At 29.6% G+C, this 18,969-nt stretch overlaps 2 protein-coding genes across 2 annotated transcripts; one reads left to right on the top strand and one right to left on the bottom strand.

Moving 5' to 3' along the window:
• Nucleotides 1-7,656: 7,656 nt before the first annotated feature.
• LOC103310688 (glucokinase) lies at nt 7,657-11,646 on the top strand. Its single transcript, XM_008189798.3, has 2 exons — nt 7,657-10,515; nt 11,071-11,646. The coding sequence occupies exons 1-2, from the start codon at nt 9,570-9,572 to the stop codon at nt 11,571-11,573; spliced, it is 1,449 nt and encodes a 482-aa protein (XP_008188020.1). The 5' UTR covers nt 7,657-9,569; the 3' UTR covers nt 11,574-11,646.
• Nucleotides 11,647-17,070: 5,424 nt separating this feature from the next.
• Nucleotides 17,071-18,595, bottom strand: LOC100158682 (set1/Ash2 histone methyltransferase complex subunit ASH2; the record flags this gene model as incomplete). The annotated part of the gene is given in 5 exon segments (XM_008189797.1): nt 17,071-17,352; nt 17,433-17,699; nt 17,788-17,917; nt 17,991-18,135; nt 18,206-18,595. Coding segments are annotated over 5 exon segments (1,031 nt in total), but the record flags the coding sequence as incomplete, so codon positions are not given.
• Between the last annotated feature and the right edge of the window lie 374 nt (nt 18,596-18,969).

Here is an 18,969-nt window from a genome sequence, read left to right as displayed (position 1 = left end):
CCATATGTTTTATTTTATCAATTCCCATAGTTGATAACATTTTAAAAAATATATTTTGACTTGTTAACGAACATTTTCAATTTTTGTCGTTTTTTCTATAATTGTCAATAAAATTATATTTGTTGGTTCAAAAATCTTGAAAATGTAATACAATAGGCGCCAGATATAAATTGTTACAAATTTACAATAGTAGTTGAAAAATAGTAAAAATACCTACATATGCACAATAATTGTATAAGCATTTTAAGTTCAAATTTTTCTAAAATGTATCAAATTTTAAATTTTAAAATTATTTTTTAGTAAAAATTTGTAAAATGTTCAACTTTTATAGCTAAGGATTTAAAATTTAAAACAAGGTCCCACGTAAATAGGTAAATAAATTACTTTATTCACAATTGTATCATCAAATATACTTTTATAAGTAATATCATAGGCTGACTAACCGTCTTAGCTCAGAATCGTATTTCGTATATACATTATACAATGATATAATAGTATATCATTGAATTCAAAATTAACACCATCCATTACAGTGACTAACTTGTAATCTATTTACCTTTATATCAATCATAATATTTTATTATATTTTAAGCTATTTTTTTCTATGTATTATAGCGCTGCAGTCATGCCCGTTATTCATCAAATTAGGTATATAGGTTTATAGGTACCTAATAGTTAATCTATACTCCTATAAAATGTGTCTCTTGTGCTACGTAACAAATGAAAACAAATAGAAAATAGAAATATAAATAAATTGCAATTTATTCATATTTTCTTCCATAAATTATTTTTAAAATGATTTAAATCGGTTAAATTGTACTGATATATTTATAATAAAATGTACAGTGTACATATTAGTACTATAAGTGCACGGTTTAACACATTTTAGATTAGAATCATGATCACAAATCTTGTTATTTCTTATTTTTAAAACCTAATGGGAACTGTACAGTTTGTATTCATTTTATCGTAACGCAATTTAAACTTTTAGAGGTTAATTGAGACATCTATGATCTATTCTTCAAAATTATATACAATTTAATATAAAAACATAGGAATGTTCAATAGTACAATTAATAACCTAAAAATTAGAAATCTTTATTGTTGCATCTACATTTACCTATACTTAGGTACTTAAAAAATAATTCAGCCATCAAACCATCTAGTATATGATCTTTACAATCAATGAAACAATATCAATGAAAAACTGGGAGTGGCTGGAGCCCTCTATTTTTTCAGTTAATATCATAATATGATCATGGATTACACAATAAGCAACTTCATTCCCCAATGCCCTCAGTTACAAATTTAATAATTTATTAAAATTTAAAATAAAATAAGAACTAATTAGCCATAAATTATGAGGGTGCCTTAAAACTGTATCTATACTTATCACAACAATGCAACCCAAATTTCACCTATATAGAATAAATGTATAATATAGTACCTATATAGTCACCGATATAGTTATTACTTATTACTAGCGAATACAAATATTTACATTTTAAGAATGAGGGTTTTTATTGAAATTTAATTTTTCTGATTCAATATTTCTGCTTTATAATATATAGATAACGCATTTAATTAATTATAGATTTAAATCATGAAACAAAACTCAACATTTCCAAAACATCTATTGTGATATAACTATAATACATTCCCAAGTGTTTTATGCAGAATATAATATAATCTGCATAATATATACCACCATATTATAACGAGGTGTGGAGGTTATCAATGTGATATGATTGGCAAATATAAATACAGAAATCACTTATTGTAGGTACTGACTTTTAATAATAGACTTTATTTATTAATTGTAATATACGATCTTTATCTTTAGATTCTGAGTGGAGCAATGAATACGGAGGTTTTAAAAAGAAAGTGTTTTTTTATTTTCGTGTAGTCTCTCATCATCTATTTGTATTTGATACTGTAAAAATTGTTCAATATTTAACGTTAAAAAAAAGGTGGGTAAGTGGATGTCGCTCTGTTGTACAGTAAATTACAAGTGGGTCACTGTATAATGGATGGTATTAAATTTGAATTCAATGATATAATATCATTGTATAAGAAAACGATTTTGAGCGGAGACGGTATGTCAGTCTAGGTATAAGACATAATATTATATATGGTATTAAAAAAAAATTGACCTATAATAGGTACCTATAATAAATTCTAAATTAGTCATATCACAATATCCATTAGGTACTTATAACGCGTTATACATCAACAAACCGTGATACTATCATAGATATATAATAGTATACTTAAGAAGTTTCAAGTATACCCACGAAATATATTATACAATCACAACAAAATAACTAAAATAATTATTCCAGGTTTTTAATATGTAATTTCGTCCAAATTTGAACTTAAAATGACTATAAAAATAAACTGTGTAAATATATTTTTTAGATTTTTTGGTAACAGAATTAATTACTTACGTGGAATCTTGTTTTAAATTTTAAATTCTTAGATACAAAAGTTGAACATTTTATACATTTTTAACTACGAAATAATTATTCAAATTAAAATTTGATAAATTTTGTCAAAATTCGATCTTTAAATGCTTATAAAAAAAAAATTGTGCCTATGTATTTTTAATGTTTTTCAACTGATATTGTAACAATATATCAGGAGCTTTGTATTAAATTTTTACACTTTTTGGCCCAACAGATAAAACTTTATTGATGTTTATAGAAAAAAAAAACTAAAAAAATTGAAAACTGAAAATGTCTTCTGTACACAGCTCAAAAAGAGTCAAATTATTTTCAAAATTTTATCGCATATAGAAAATGCTAATATAAACATTCAGTAAAATTTTCATGTATCTACAGTTATTCGTTTTTGAATTACAACAAAATAAGGAAATCACTACATGAGAAATCGAGTGAATATCCAATGTTGTAAAAATTTGAATTTCAAACGATCATAAAAATTTAATTTGACTTTCTTATAGATATTTTTTGTTTGATAAAGGTAGATAATCTTATAAGGAATCTTGTATTACATTTTAAAATCATTTAAAAAGAAAAATTTTTCAGAATTCTTAACTCAAAATAATTTGCTAATTTTCGTGATTTTTCCATATTTTGTCAATTTTTGAACTTTGAATGCTTATAAAAAAAAACTGTGACTAAGGATTTTTAATATTTTTCATCTGCTTTTGAAACAATATACTAGGAGCCTTTTATTAAATTTTCAAGCTTTTTTAATCAACAAATAAAATTGTATTGATATTTTTAGAAAAAAAACTAAAAAAAAATGAAAACTGACAATGTCCGTAAAGAGCTCAAAATAAGTCAAAATATTTTCAAAATTGTATGGTGTATAGGAAATGCTAATATAAACATTTAGTAAAATTTTCAAATATCTACAGTCATTCGTTTTTTAATTACAATAAAATAAGAATTTTGTCACATGAGAAATCGAGCGAATATCCAATGTAAAAATTTGAATTTCAAACGATCATAAAAATTTAATTTGACTTTCTTATAGATATTTTTTGTTTGATAAAGGTTAATAAGATAATCTTATAAGGAATCTTGTATTACATTTTCATATCTTAGATTTAAAAAGAAAAATTTTTATCAATTTCTAACTCGAAATAATTTGCAAATTTTCGTGATTTTTCCATATTTTGTCATTTTTTGAACTTTAAATGTCCGTAAAGAGCTCAAAATAAATCAAAATATTTTTAAAATGTTATGGTGTATAGAAAATGCTAATATAAACATTCAGTTAAAATTTCATGTATTTACGGTCATTTTTTTTAAAGTTACACCAAAAACCAAATTCAATTTTGTGAAAAATCGATTTTGCGTAAAAATTCCCGTTTTTCCTTATTTTTTCTTTGGTTTTTCTTGGCGCTTTTAAAAATTACTGGGAAATTTAAATTAAAAATGGAATAAATAAATAATGTAACATTAATAGTAAAATAAATGTTATTTCTAAAAAAAATATTTTTTCATTTTAAACTATAAAATAATTTGCATTTTTTCTGATTTTGACGAATTTTATGAAAATTCTAATTTTTCAAACTTGCAAAAAAAATATTGTGACCGTACTTTTTATATTTTTTAATTGGTATATGAACAACGTAGGTACGAGGAATTTTGTATAACATTTTTTTTTTGTACAAGCGAACATTTTTACTATCAACATTTATATTAAACAAAATTTTGAAAAAAATTTAAAAATTTGATATTAAAAATTTCAATAAACAGTTTAAAAAGAATCAAAATATTTTGAAAATTATTCTTTAAACATTTGAACATTTCAAGTATCTGTGGTTTTTTGTTTTTGAGTTACAAAACCAGGTTTTTCACAATTGTTTTTTTTTGTTTTTCCTGGTTATTTCAAAAAGTACATGCAGTGGCAAATGTGTTGCCCTGAAGTATCAACTAGAGTTAATTTGCTACAAGAAACCACCCTCAAAGTTGAAAATTGAATCATTCTTATTTCCCTTAAGCTCTAAAAGGTATGTCACAAAAAATAAAATTAAAATAATAACACCTATAATTGTAAAGTCAATACATTGAACAATCCTCTCAAAATCAAAAAATAAGACCTAAGCTATTTAATACACTGTTCGGGAAAAAACTGATTTTCCATTTTCGTATAAAATTCGCTTATTTAGCGTGGTCCAAAGACAATGGTACAGTTTCATAAATTCTTAACCATTTCAACTGTTTTGGGTCTATTTTTCATAGGAATATCCGAATATGACGTCTCCGGTGGTATTCTCTGAAAACATTAGATAATTTATCTCTAATAATATTTGTCTGTATTTTACTATTTTTACTCAACGAGCGAATGTTACGAAAGTATTTAGTATTTACGTGGTATAAAGAAATAGGTAATATGAATTCAAAGTAAATTAAGTTTGGTAATTCGGCACGTGCAAAAAGACACCATACTTGGTTCTTAGAATTTTGGCTATGGCAAACGAACTTGGCTATAAAAAAGTCCCATATACAATAATACGATATCATTCGAGGTTAAAATAAAGGCACTTAAAAATTTGAAAAATAGATATTAATTTTATTTTCACATTGGTCTCCCTGATGGATAATAAATATTATTTATATTTGACATTTGCATACAAATACAATATAAAATAATCGCTTATTGATCACTTTGACTTTTCATTTTTAAATATCTAAGTTTCTTTTTGTTTAATATTGCACATAGTAAAGTAAGCACGATAACATTTTTTAATTTTATCATTATTTATTAATTATTATACTTCTTAGGTAAAGCACATAATATTATCCAATCCCCACGAATATTATTTTTTTAATCGGTAATCGGTATACTTATTTACTCAAATCGTTATTTTTTTCCTTCAATATGTAATTTAACTTAATTAGGTAAGTAGGTAACTAAACATTTTAAGTTAAAAAGCTTAAAATAAATAGTTAGGCACCAGTATGTATTTTCGTTATTTTTTATCTGTTATATAAAACAATTAGCTATTAGCTCATAATACACTTATCTCTAATTAGATCCAATATATTTTTAAAATTTTACATATTATGTCTTGAAAAATATATTACAAATATTTGGTGAAAAATACATTTCTCTACAATTTATTGTTCATTTTGAAAATTTTTTGATATAAAAACTAAAAAATATATTTTAAAAACACACCATTGTAAAACCAATACATTCATCACTCCTAAAATCGAATTTATTGGTTCTTAACGATGATTCTATGTGAATATTGAGATATTACCGCCAATCGTAAGTCTTCTGAAAGTACATTCATGATATCCGTAGTTGTATAGCGAGTCGCCCACATCAATAGTACCGTTGGTTCTCGTTCAAATCATTTTCAAATTCAAATGAATTTTAACTGTTTTAAAATTGCATTTTATAAACAAATGTATGCTTACATTATTGAACTGTTATTTATAATATTGTTATAAAGTGACACTAAACTTTTTTTGTACCAGAGAATAATTCGTACGAAACTAAAACAATATTGACGACGAAAATTATCAATCGTAATAAATATAATAATACATAATATAGGATATTTCCTGGACAACGAAAAAACGCATATGAAGTTTGTAGCCGATCCGTTTTTTTTTATTATTTATTTGTTTATATGTCTCAACTGCTTTTAGGTTATTGGCGTTTCTAACATATACATAACAATTAAAGTTTTATACAATATATTTTAAATATGAATGCGGTTTAAATTATTGTAACATTTGATATAATCTATGTGTGCGGGGGACGGAGTGGCCGAGCGGACTACGCAGCCGACCCGAGTTCGATTCCTTGGCCACAGGCGGCATTTTTCTTCGGACAAGTCACGGTGTCCGAAGAACAAGTGTCGCCATCCCCCACCCGGGCATGGCAGATACCTACGGGACACGGGTGCCCAATCAAAAATGCTGTCAAACTCATCACACACGTGTAAAAACCCTACCACCTACAATTATAAAACCCCACAATCAGCTAATGGCCAGTCGCCGGGCTTAAAGATCAATAAAAAAAAAAAAATCTATGTGTGCTTACATAATAATATATTAACCTCTTCGAGGAATTGAAGAAGAATCGTTTCATCTCTGAGTTGGGTCATAAAGTATTCAATCTTCAATGTTTATATTTGTCAACATTTTAACTTCAAATGCTTATAAAAAAATCGTGACTATGTATTTAAAATATTTTAAAATTTGATATACCTAATAACAACTTTATTTTAGATCTTGTATTTTCAAACTTTAGACCAATTGTTGTACACTTGTACCCACACCAGTTATTATGAAAAGTACTGAGAACTATTTACTTTTGACCTCAGTGTCACGTAGATCCAAAAATCCAATCATAAAGCCTACACAAGTATTAAAAAGTTCTTAGGTAGTCGGTAGGCAATAAGCAAAACTACTTCTATAGAATTTACATCCTTTAATAAACATAAAATATCTAAAGGCTAAGACAATTAATTCGCATTGAACTGTATTAATAACCTACTATAAAGCAGTGGTCTTCAACCTTTTTGTACTCGCGACCCACTTTTTTAGGCCCACATTTTTCGCGACCCACGTAAGCTTTGTAGAAAAACAAAAACAAAGTTAAAATTGCTTAATGCCTACATTGAATAGTAATACCTATTATAACTGAATGCACTGAATATACTGTGATTTGATATCCATTATATTATAGAATATATAGATTATATAAACTGCATTTTTATTTATTTCATCTATTAAACTTATTTTTTATTTTAAAAAGAAGACTTATCGCGACCCAATTTTAAAGCTTACGTGACCCACCGGTTGAAGATCACTGCTTTAAAGGACATATACATGTATATCGCACTCCGATTTTTCAATGGCCTACGAGTGCGGTTTCTTCATCAAACCCTGTGTTCATATTGATTTAAAATCAAAGAACGTTGTTATACGTAAAAAAAATACTTTTAATTTGTGATAGAAAAGATAAATAAAAGGAAAAATAAATAAAATTAAGATCTTTTTTTTTATTTCGAAAGAGTCTATTTTCCAAAGTTGTGAATTAGAAAATTAAGGTTTTTACAAAGAACTCCCCACCAACTATAATATTGATATCAAGTTTCCACGACAGTTATAAAATAAATAATACATTTTGAAAATTAAATCCAATCATTGCAATCATAATAACTATTTTATTTTCTGTAATCAACGGCAACTAAACATATAAGTAGGTACACAAATAATATTGTATTTCCGTTTGTCAAAACAAAAATCTTGTGTGAGTCTATATCTTTAAAATCCCTTCTTATTGCACATCTAGAGCATTTGAGGAACCACTGTTCAAGATGTCAAGTTCATACGTTTTATCATTTTTGATAAATAGCAATTAGTATTTGGATATAATTATTTAGTATTTATAGATCATATTATCTAAAAAGGCACGGTTTCATCATCCAACCTTATATACATTTATTTCGATTTTAAATGAAAACGCGTCAACATATGTATAAAAGTCAAAAAGTAATAGTGGGCACTTCTGTAATTTTATATTGGTATAGTTTAGGAGTGAATTGGATAAAGTGGGTGGGCTACCTGAATTTGGCCCACCTAATTAAATATCAATCATATAAAATGTGAAAATGACTTGCTAATTTTTAAAACTAACAGCATACTTGCTAATTATTCACTACCTATTTGTTGGCATACCTTTGGAGTTGATTGGGTAAAGTGGGTGGGTCAAGTTCATGGTGTCACAATTTATATCTAAAAAGATACGATTACCTCATTTGACTCATTTGTTCGTTTCAATTTTAAATCGTAGAGCGTCAAAATAATTAGTAAAGGGTATTTTAAAACGTTTTAATAATTTGCTTTATTTACATTGTGTCCAATATTAATTCATACAACTATACTACGTATGGACCATTTGACCCTACTCCATTACGACTAAACCCTGCAGGGAAAGCAATAGTTATTATTAACAATTATAACAGGTCAGCATAGACCATATATGGCAAATGGGTTAACCGTAGAAATTATGATGCAAGAGTAAAATATGTAGGTACAATGGAAAGGTTCTTGGGCTTAGAAGATCTTAATAGTCTAATTTGTCACTATGACAAGACTACATGATTAATAAAACCCCGCGTTTATCATAGAATAGGTCAGCTAAAAAGATACAGTTGCAAATCCACGGCCACACATGCAGGAAGGTTAGGTATAGCGAATACTAATTCGGGGCATCGACCACACGGACCGCGAGAGCGTCAGCACTATTTGTAAGGGTCAATTAGTAAAGTGGAGGGATAAGCACGCACTATATAAGTGAGCCCTGAATGGTCCATTTTTCAGACGTGATTTCAGATAGTTAGTACGAGCCCCTCCAAGCCAGTCAAGCCAGACCATCTTTTAAAATTAATAATTTGGACTTAAGAAAATATTTGAGTGAATAGTATATTTTCTGACAGCTAGTAGCATTCGTCGATCCGAGTATTTTATATCATATTGACATAGTATAATCAGAAGTTTAACGTCATTGTGCAATTATTAAATAAACAGTGGAAATACAATTAAGCGTCGAGCGTATTGAATTTTGTAATCAACTACGACTCATCCTGTCCTGTTATCGTCAACTGTACGCGGGCTTACGCTACACAGTACTGATTATACCCAACTATTATAAAAAATAAGGGATTGTTTTTTTAACATTACATCACTCTGTAAATTAGAAATTAATTCTAATTAAAAACTAGACGACTATCATTACAATTTGGATTTTAAGTGAATCTAAAAGAAGAGTAAAAGTATTGCAATCTATTTATAAACTAATAATTTTTTGAAACTTGTTTTTGAATTCATATTTTTTTAAATAAAGTTTGTTAAGACTTGGACGCGTAGCACTGTGTAACACACTGTATAATGCTAACACATATGATTGGTAATTCGTTGGAAACGACGACATTGGACAAACCTGAATAAACAAAAAAACAAATAAATAAACATATTATAATAACATTAAACTTTTACAACGCACTAAATACGTATGAACTAAAATTTCAATCAATATTAAAAAAAACGAACACTAACAAAACACTGTGCAGAATGTTATCGATCACTTCCGCTACCCGAAATTTTTGTCACGTTCTAGGCCACTTGAGCAACTTCCGGAGGCTTACGAGCAATTTTACGAGCAATTATTTAGAGATGTTCCGGATGCGACTAAACGCCGAGCAAGTTGGCCGGAAGTTCGAAGTGTGCGACGACGAGCTGACAGTTGTGGCACGCCGCATGTCGGACGCCATGGACGCGGGTTTGTGGCGCAACGGACAGCCGGACACGCTGGCCACAATAAGGTGCTGGGACACACGCGTACCGCGTCCGTCACCACCCGCGGCTACCGATACGGTCGTCAACAAGTTTTTGAGCCTGGATCTGTGCCACGGCGACAGGTTCCGCACGCGGTTGACGACCCTGCTAGGTGCGCATGACGTGCGGATCAGGTCGCGTGAGCACCCACTGACGCCCAGCACTCTGATGACCGGCAAGGTGGCCAATCTGTTCGACCACCTGGTTAGTGGACTGGCCGAGTTCGCTGACGAGTTTCACATGAGGCAGGCCGGGGTGCCACTGGCGTTGACGTTCGGGTTCCCAGTCTGGCATGCCGGGGCCCTGGGTGGTGCGGCCAGCCTGTGCCGGTGGACCAAGGGGTTCGACTGTGCGGACGCAATGAGTCGGGACGTGGCGGCCGAGTGGCGGGCGGCCGCGGCCCGGGCTGACGTGGTAGTGGGTCCTGTGGTCGTGCTCAACGACGCGTGTGTGGCCATGATGCACAGTGCAGCGGACAGGCCGGATACACGTGCCGCGCTCGTCGTGGACGACGGCTGCAACTGCTGTTACGTGTCAGAATTCGGCCGCACCGTCATCAACACCGAATGGGGTGCTTTCGGTGAGGACGGCGCGCTCGACCACCTGTTGACGGAGTATGACCATCGGCTCGACTCCCGATCCCAAAATCCCGGCAAGCAAATTTACGAAAAAATGACTTCAGGCGAGTTGTGTTTACTCTAACCCCATTATCGCCATTGCGATATTACATTATTATTGTTATTGTGGTTGTTGTTATTATTATTATTATTATTATATTATTGTCTTATGCGCATAGGTCTATCCCATCAATACATAATATTATTCTGAAAAGAAATATATTATTATTATAGTTTTTAAATTCTATAAAATTGTATGAGTCGTGCTCAAACCTTAGGGTTATTATTATTTTTTGGGATTTCCAGATTATTATAATAAGTTTATTTTAAATTTAGATATTTATTGGCCGGAGGAGAAGTAATGATAACGCGGTTCCTCCTCCGTCCCTCAATTAACTCGAAAAAAAAATATTATTTTATTATTATCATTTACTTCATCTTCTGCAAGTTTTTTTTTTAAATTTATTGGCGACACGGGTATTAGCTTTATACATTATATTGAAAAAAAATCATGAACTCCCCAAGCCCAAGCTGAATATAACAATTTATAATATTAATAATAATAATAATGTCATAGTCACCGCGGTCGGTCGGTCGTCTACGGTCCATTATTATTGCAGGCATGTATATGGCCGAGTTGGTGCGTGAGGCGGTTTTGGAGATAGTCTCCAACCAGGCGATGTTTGGAGGTAGAACTACAACCGCCATGAACACAGAGTATGCGCTCAAAGCCAAACACTTGTGGCTGGTCGAGTCAGACAAAGGTCCGTCGTATGATGGCGTCCGGGCTGTCCTGAATGGGGTGCTGAATGTGACTGACCCGTCAGACATGGACTGCGAGCTGTTCCGGTACGCGTGCCGGTGCGTCACCAGACGGTCTGCAAACCTGATCGCTGCTGGGCTGTCAGCCGTGCTGAAACGGACCGGACTGCCTGTCACGGTGGTCATGGACGGGTCCGCGTTCAAGACGCACTCTGAGTACGCGCTCACAGTTGGTGACAAAGCGCGGCAGCTGACACGCCAACAGACAAATTTTACGTTGCGGACAGTCGATCACACGCAAGGCCAGGATGCGTGGATTGTGGCTAGGATGTTGGCCACAATCCCCGTGAATCCGGCATAAATACCATTGTGATAATGTGTATTTATTTTATTGTATATTTTCCAATAAACAGATTTTAACACTATTCCTTTAAGTCCAGGGCTTAAAACCGTTATCAATAAAGTCGGTAATCGGCTTGAAAATTTTTGAAAACCTGTAACCGGTTATCGTTTAATTTTGATATTTTGGTAACCGGTAACCGTTTCTTTAAAGATATTTCAAACACTATGATAACCGTTAATCGTTTAAAAACCGTTCATAAGGTTTTTTGCAAGGCTTTGCACCCGTTTAGCCAAAACCCTTAAAAACCCCTTAAAAATTATCAAAACCGTAAACCCATATAAACCGATTGATTTTGATGACGTATATAACCCTAAACACCTAAAACCGAAATTATAAAGTATTATATTATTATAATAAACTCAACATAATTAGGTAATTTTCGTGATTTTTCCATATTTTGTCAATGTTTGAACATTAAATGCTAAAAAAAAAAACTGTGACTAAGGATTTTTAATATTTTTCAAATGTCATTGTAACAATATAGTAGGAGCCTTGTATTAAATTTTCAAGTATTTTTACTCAACAAATAAAGTTTTATTGACATTCATAGAAAAAAAAACTTATTAAATTGGAAACTGGAATTGTCCGTAAACAGCTCAAAACAAATCAAAATATTTTGAAAAATGTATCATGTATAGAAAATGGAAATATAAACAACCAGGGAAAATTTCATGTATCTACAGTCATTCGTTTTAAAGTTACACCAAAAACCAAAATCAATTTCCTCGAAAACAGATTTTGCGTAAAAATTCCCGTTTTTCCTTAATTTTTCTTTTGTTTTTCACGGCGCTTTTGAAAACTATTGGAAAAATTTGATGAACTTTTGACCCCCAAAGTACCAACTAGATTCATTTTCTTATCAGAAAAGGTACTGTTAAAGAAAATCCAAGTACAATTTACTGTCCTAAAAGGTGATGACAGACACAAAAAAAAAATAAGAAAAAAAAAAACACACATCATTGTAAAATCGTTTCACTCAGAATCTAAAATACATTTACACAGTTTATTTTAATAGTCATTTTAAGTTCAAATTTGGACGAAATTACATATTAAAAACTTGGAATAACTATTTTAGTTATTTTGTTGTGATTGTATAATATATTTCGTAGCTGGTATACTTGAAACTGCTTAAGTATACTATTATATATTTATGATAGTATCACGGTTTGTTGTTGATGTATAACGCGTTATAAGTACCTAATGGATATTGTGATATGATTAATTTGGAATTTATTATAAGTACCTATTATAGGTCAATTTTTTTTTAATACCATATATAATATTATGTCTTATACCTAGACTGACATACCGTCTCCGCTCAGAATCGTTTTTCTTAAACAATGATATTATATCATTGAATTCAAATTTAATACCATACATTATACAGTGACCCACTTGTAATTTACTGTACAGCAGAGCGACATCCACTTACACACCTTTTTTATATTTGACAATAATTATTTATTTTATTTTTTTATTACTGCATTAAAATGTTAAATTTAAAATCGGATCAAAGCAACTCGAAATTTTTAATTATTCTATCACTCATTTTTTACTCATTTTGGTCTTGAATGTAAACAAATATTAGTTATTAGTTTCCAGAAATAACATTCAATACAATCACTTCGTGCACTTAATTTATATAATTATATCCATGTTATATTTTTTGTTATAATTTTCGTACGGGTGTAGCGTAGTGTCTGCCGTTGCGGTGTTAATCTCAGACTTGCAGACTAAGATATAATGGACTGGCATCGGATCTATGTATTATTATGTATAATATGCGGGACTGTCTGGTGATAAAAGGCACCAGTTGCAATAAGGTATTCTTCCGATTGTATGGTAAAATCTACCGATTACAATTTTTTATTTGACTAAAAAATAAAAAATATTTAATAAAAAAATAAAAATATTTAATAAATCTTAAATCATATTTTTTTATTCATATTCATTTTTTTTTTTAAATTCAGTTGCCCTGCAGGGAAATTCTTTAAATCATAATTAATGTGTTTTTGAAGGAAGAGTTACCATGGTAAAAATAATAAAAGTTTAAGCGTTACGAAAATCGTTTTCACAAAAATTGTAGCCAGCCCAAAAACATATTTATGTTAAAATATGATCTGGCCATCTGGGTGATCATCTGGAACTAAAAGATCAAAATCATAAGTTAAATTCAATTATTGTATTTAATAAAAAATGGGCAACAATTAGTTGAAAATCATATAGAAACAACTGGTGTTCTTGAACAAGAAATTAAGACTTGGAAGATAATTCAATAGCCTAGGCACTATAAGGGGAAACCACATCTGTGGAATATGCGTATCACCACTTGTTCAAAAATACAAAATAAACCAAGAACAATTAAAGCACCTAAGCAGTATATTTTATTTTGTAGTCGAAAACAATGTTATATAAATGCGAAGAGTTTTATATTAAATGAGAAGTTGAGTGATTTACTTGTATAGAATGTTGTTAATAAGTTTGCAAAAGTTATGGCTTGGATTAACTTCATGTTTTCCTCAACGGTCACAAAATATTATAAAAAGTGCTCTTATTTAACTTACTTGTTAATTACTGATATTTAATTAAAAACTATCAGGATGTTACCAGCTACTGTAGGCTAAGTCTTATAAGTGATTTTCTTAATTTAGTTATACTTCAACTTATTATACTACCTATACTATAATCTAGAAAAAAAACCACATTCAATACCTAATTTTTCAAAAATAAATTAATATTATTGGTATGTAGATAACCTATTAAAAAGTCCTCATATAAAACAGGTATTTAAAATAATTAATACTTTTCGAATTTAAAATGCTTTTACTGTCTATTATATTATATAAATGTAGATAGTTATCATAATATTACAATATGTCATAATTTAAAATATACAATAATCACCCTTAGATATGTTTTAACTAATATAGTGATAAATAAATAAAATTTTAATATTAGTAGTATTACTGTAGCCGGAACTCAACTCTATATATTAAGGGGGGCTCCAGCGGATCATGTTTTAAAGAATAATATTTTGGTAATTTACATGACATAAACATTTGGGCTATGTCTATGTATAAGTGGTAAATGAACATTAGTGTGTGTTTCCGAGTATCGCTGTAATAACACGTCGGGCAACCGACGCCTGATGGAACTCTCGCATATGTCAATACATAGCGAAAAATGAAAATATTCTTGTTTGCATTACTATAAAAACTACTAAAAGCGGTAGTAAATTACTAATTAAACATACTTCCTGAAGTTCGATTGTAATATTGAAAAATGGTTGAAATTATAAGCTTCTAGACTATGATCTTTAGAAATCACTTTTTTGATTCAAAATCAGATGTGCCCAAAATAAATACAAATGTAAAACAATTATTTCATGGGATTTTTGAAAAAAATCTTAAATGTAAGGTCTTTTAAAATTGAAAATTAAAATCTACTTCCTACAAAGCATAGATGTATTGTTAAAGAGTTTATACATGTTTAAAAAAATCAAAAAGGACATTCCAAATTATGTGTAATTTACCACCGCTTATTGACCTAAAACGTATTTAAAATACATGAGGTGCGATCCCCTTAGAGACCCTTTGCCTAAAGTGGTGTTCGTTCACTTGTTGTTTCCGTATATTTACATTACTTACTTAAAACAATAACTTAGTCATGTAGCTAGGATTACACAATTAGGGTGGCCTAATTATCGTCAACATTTTTCTTGAGTGGCCAATATTAACGTGTTAAATCAATCATTGCATACAAAAAAAAGATTTTGTATATAAAGGTCAGCCTATATTGTATTAATAAGAATATTTTAAGATATATTTATATTGCTTAAGGCTAATATAGTAATTTATTTTACTATTACAGTCAACTCGCGATATAACGAAAATCTTGATATAACGAATAAAACTACCGGTCCCTTGAAAATATTGCGGTATAATATAATTTCGATGTAACGAACTTTCGATATAACAAATTTTTTTCTCGGTCCCTTGAAATTCGTTATATCGCGAGTTGACTGTAGTAATACACAGTAATAATTGATTTAATTTTTGCTGAAAACAATTGATTAATTATATTATTAATATACAATATTTAATTTTTAATCATTATTTTAGTATGTATAAAAATATTAATATAAATGTATTATTGTTATTTAAGTTTTGAGCCTATATATTGTTAAGTGTGATAACTAAGAACGGTGTGAATAGGTTTGTGGTATAAATAGGCTATACCTTAAAATGTATCTAAATATTTTGAAATTGACACCATGTAGGTATGTAAAATACTAAAATATAATAACATACGTAATAATTTAAAGTCCCAACTAATAATACTTTTGAATTAAAATAAAATAACTGTAATGTATTTTCTTCCTTTTAGTATTTAATTTCATCAAAATTTGAACTTTTAATATCTATAAAAATTATTATGTTTATATATTTTTTGGTTTCAATATGAAATACTATTGTGAGGGAACCTTGTATTAATTTGTCAAGTCTTACCTATAAAAATTGAATTTTAACTTCAAAATAATGTGTACATTTTTATGATTTAGACAAATTTCATTACAATTCAAACTTCTTTTTTAAAAGTACTGTTTTTACTGTAATTATAAGTTATGAATTATGATAATTTCCTATGCAGCCTTGGAGGGTTATATTCATAATTCGGATTTGTCAGTGTTCACTATGATAATATTATATAGAGGCATTACATTTTTAAAATACATGTTTTTGCTAATACATAATTGGGTAATTGTTAGTGCTGGACATCTAATCCGGATAAATCCGTATCCGAATTGAAACAACCATTATTAATCTGTTTATTCGGATTATGATAACAATCCTGATTTTGATATGAATCCGAAATAGATAATTCAATCCGGATTCTGAACTAAAAATAAAAATTAGTTTTTTACTAGTTATATTTTCATCATTGTATGGGGTAGTAATTTATTTATTTTATTATAAATCAACATTAAAGTATTAAACACCTTTTTGGAAAATATAATGATATAATATGAATATGCATGTGATAAATAATAAATTTACATAGAAATAAAAAAAAAGAATATAGAATTAAATTAGAATTAATAATTAATATAACAAACAAATATATTATATGTTTATTACTGGATGGCTAAAGTAGATACTATATTATATTATCATACATATCATGATGTCTGTACTAAGTTGATTGTTCATAAACATGATTTTTAAATTATTAATTCAGCTTTATAAATTAAACCCGTTACTCGGATTTACAGATTCAATCCGTAAATGCGGAGAACGGATTGAATTCGTTAATCCGAAAAACTGATTGAATCCGGATTTACGGTTAAACGGATTGAATCCACCAATACGGATCCTGTATTTAAATCCGTGATCCGGATTAGGCAAGCTAATGTCCAGCACTAGTAATTGTAAACTATAAGATTGAATACAGAAGATTAATAGTAGTACTTTTTACTCTTGTATATTTTTATTATGTACAAAATAATTATGTTTATATAAAATACACAGAAAAGATAAATTAAAATTACTTATAGCATAAAACTGTAGGTTAACTTCAAACACAAATACAATAAAATTAAAAAAAAATTGTATCATTTGATTCGTACAAAATCATATTGTTATATATCGCTTAATTTTAATTTACCTTCATTTATTGTTAAGAAAGATATATCGGCTAAAGTTTGTTCACATATGGCGTCACCAGCCCTTTCCCATATCTGAAAAAAATGTTTGTTTTTATAGTTACATTGTCATTTTTTAGTAGTGTGGAATGAATAATGGTGTACAGTCTACTTACTCCTTTATATTTGAAACTATCTGTTTGTGGTGGTGGGTATTTGAAATTGGGTCCAAAGTTTAAAGACAGTGTACAATTTTTGTACAAAGATACTGTAGGAAAATATTTTCCATCATATAAGTCTACAGCACTTTCATTAAAACATTCACCATTTTTATAATAAATTATTTTGCTCCCAATAAGTGGTTTCAAGCATTTAAGTGCATCACGACTACTATCTTGAGACTGTTCTTCATAATATAAATGGCTTTTGAATTTTATCAATATCTAAAAGAGCATATAAAATACCATATTTTAGTACTACTTTGGAAGGTATTATTAAAGATTGTAAATATTTATAAATAATGTTTAATACCAAATCTTTATGAGTCGGTGGAAGAGAAATCACGTTGTTAGGTAGACATATCATCATGCCTAATGTATCACCTTCACCAAATCCGTTACTATAATGTTTTCCACGGCTCTCGTGGAACACTGTACCTTTTCTTTAAAAATTAATTCAAAATATTTAAAACCATTTAGCTTTGGTTTTTATTTAGTTTTTATTATGTTTATTACCTAGATCTCCACGAATAGCCAAATTTATCATATCCTAATGGTGCTTGAACATTTGCGAATTCTTGGCTCCATCCAATACGGCAAGCAGAATTATCAGGCATATCTTCAACTGTTGTCTCCCAATACCAATTTCCACTGTTAACACCTTACAATTAACAATAAATAAATTTATGTATAAATTTATGTAAAAAAAATAATATACAATCATAACTTACTGTGTGTAGCTCTTGCCATACAGTACCCTTTCTCTCCAGTTACTGATAACCTGTCTTCAGAAATATGGAGCTGTGGTGCACGATCATGTAATGCCAATAATACTTGGTTTGGACAAAGGGGTCTATATAACCATCCCGGAATTAATTTTCCAGCAGACTCATTAGACTCATCAAACTCTTGTCTAAATGGAGCATGAGGATCTGGTTCAGCTAATATATATTTATAGCCATCTTTGTTGAACGGATGTTCAAGTGGATATCCATGGGCAGGCAATTTGACATTTGACTGATCACCAGCACTTCTACCCTTCTTGCCACTACCTAATCCACTTGTACCATCACCAAATGTTTTTCTCTTAGCACCTCGTCCTTTGAGGCCAGTTGTGATTGCTAGAAAGGTAATAAAATCGCTAATATGTTATAAAATATAATTAAAATTTATGGTAATGAAACAATATTATTATTTTACTCAATATCAATATAATAAGTATAGCATACAAAAAAAGTAAACAATTAAAGAAATATTAGTCTAGTAAAAGTGTACTTGTTTTTAATATAATTAACTACAATATGTTACATAAAAAACAATTAAGTTTGTATTACAGTCATTAATAAAATTTGAGAGAAATGATAAAGACGGTTTGATTGGTAGAACATTTTACATGGTATTTTTTCTTTTATTAACCTTTTCACTGATCCATACGTACTGTTACATCCAAAACTTTTACACCAATCAATGCTCCAGGCGTACTATTACGTTCCTG

Source organism: Acyrthosiphon pisum, chromosome A2 (assembly GCF_005508785.2).
Source record: "Acyrthosiphon pisum isolate AL4f chromosome A2, pea_aphid_22Mar2018_4r6ur, whole genome shotgun sequence".
Lineage (NCBI taxonomy): Eukaryota > Metazoa > Arthropoda > Insecta > Hemiptera > Aphididae > Acyrthosiphon > Acyrthosiphon pisum.
This window is presented reverse-complemented; position numbering and strand designations above follow the sequence as displayed.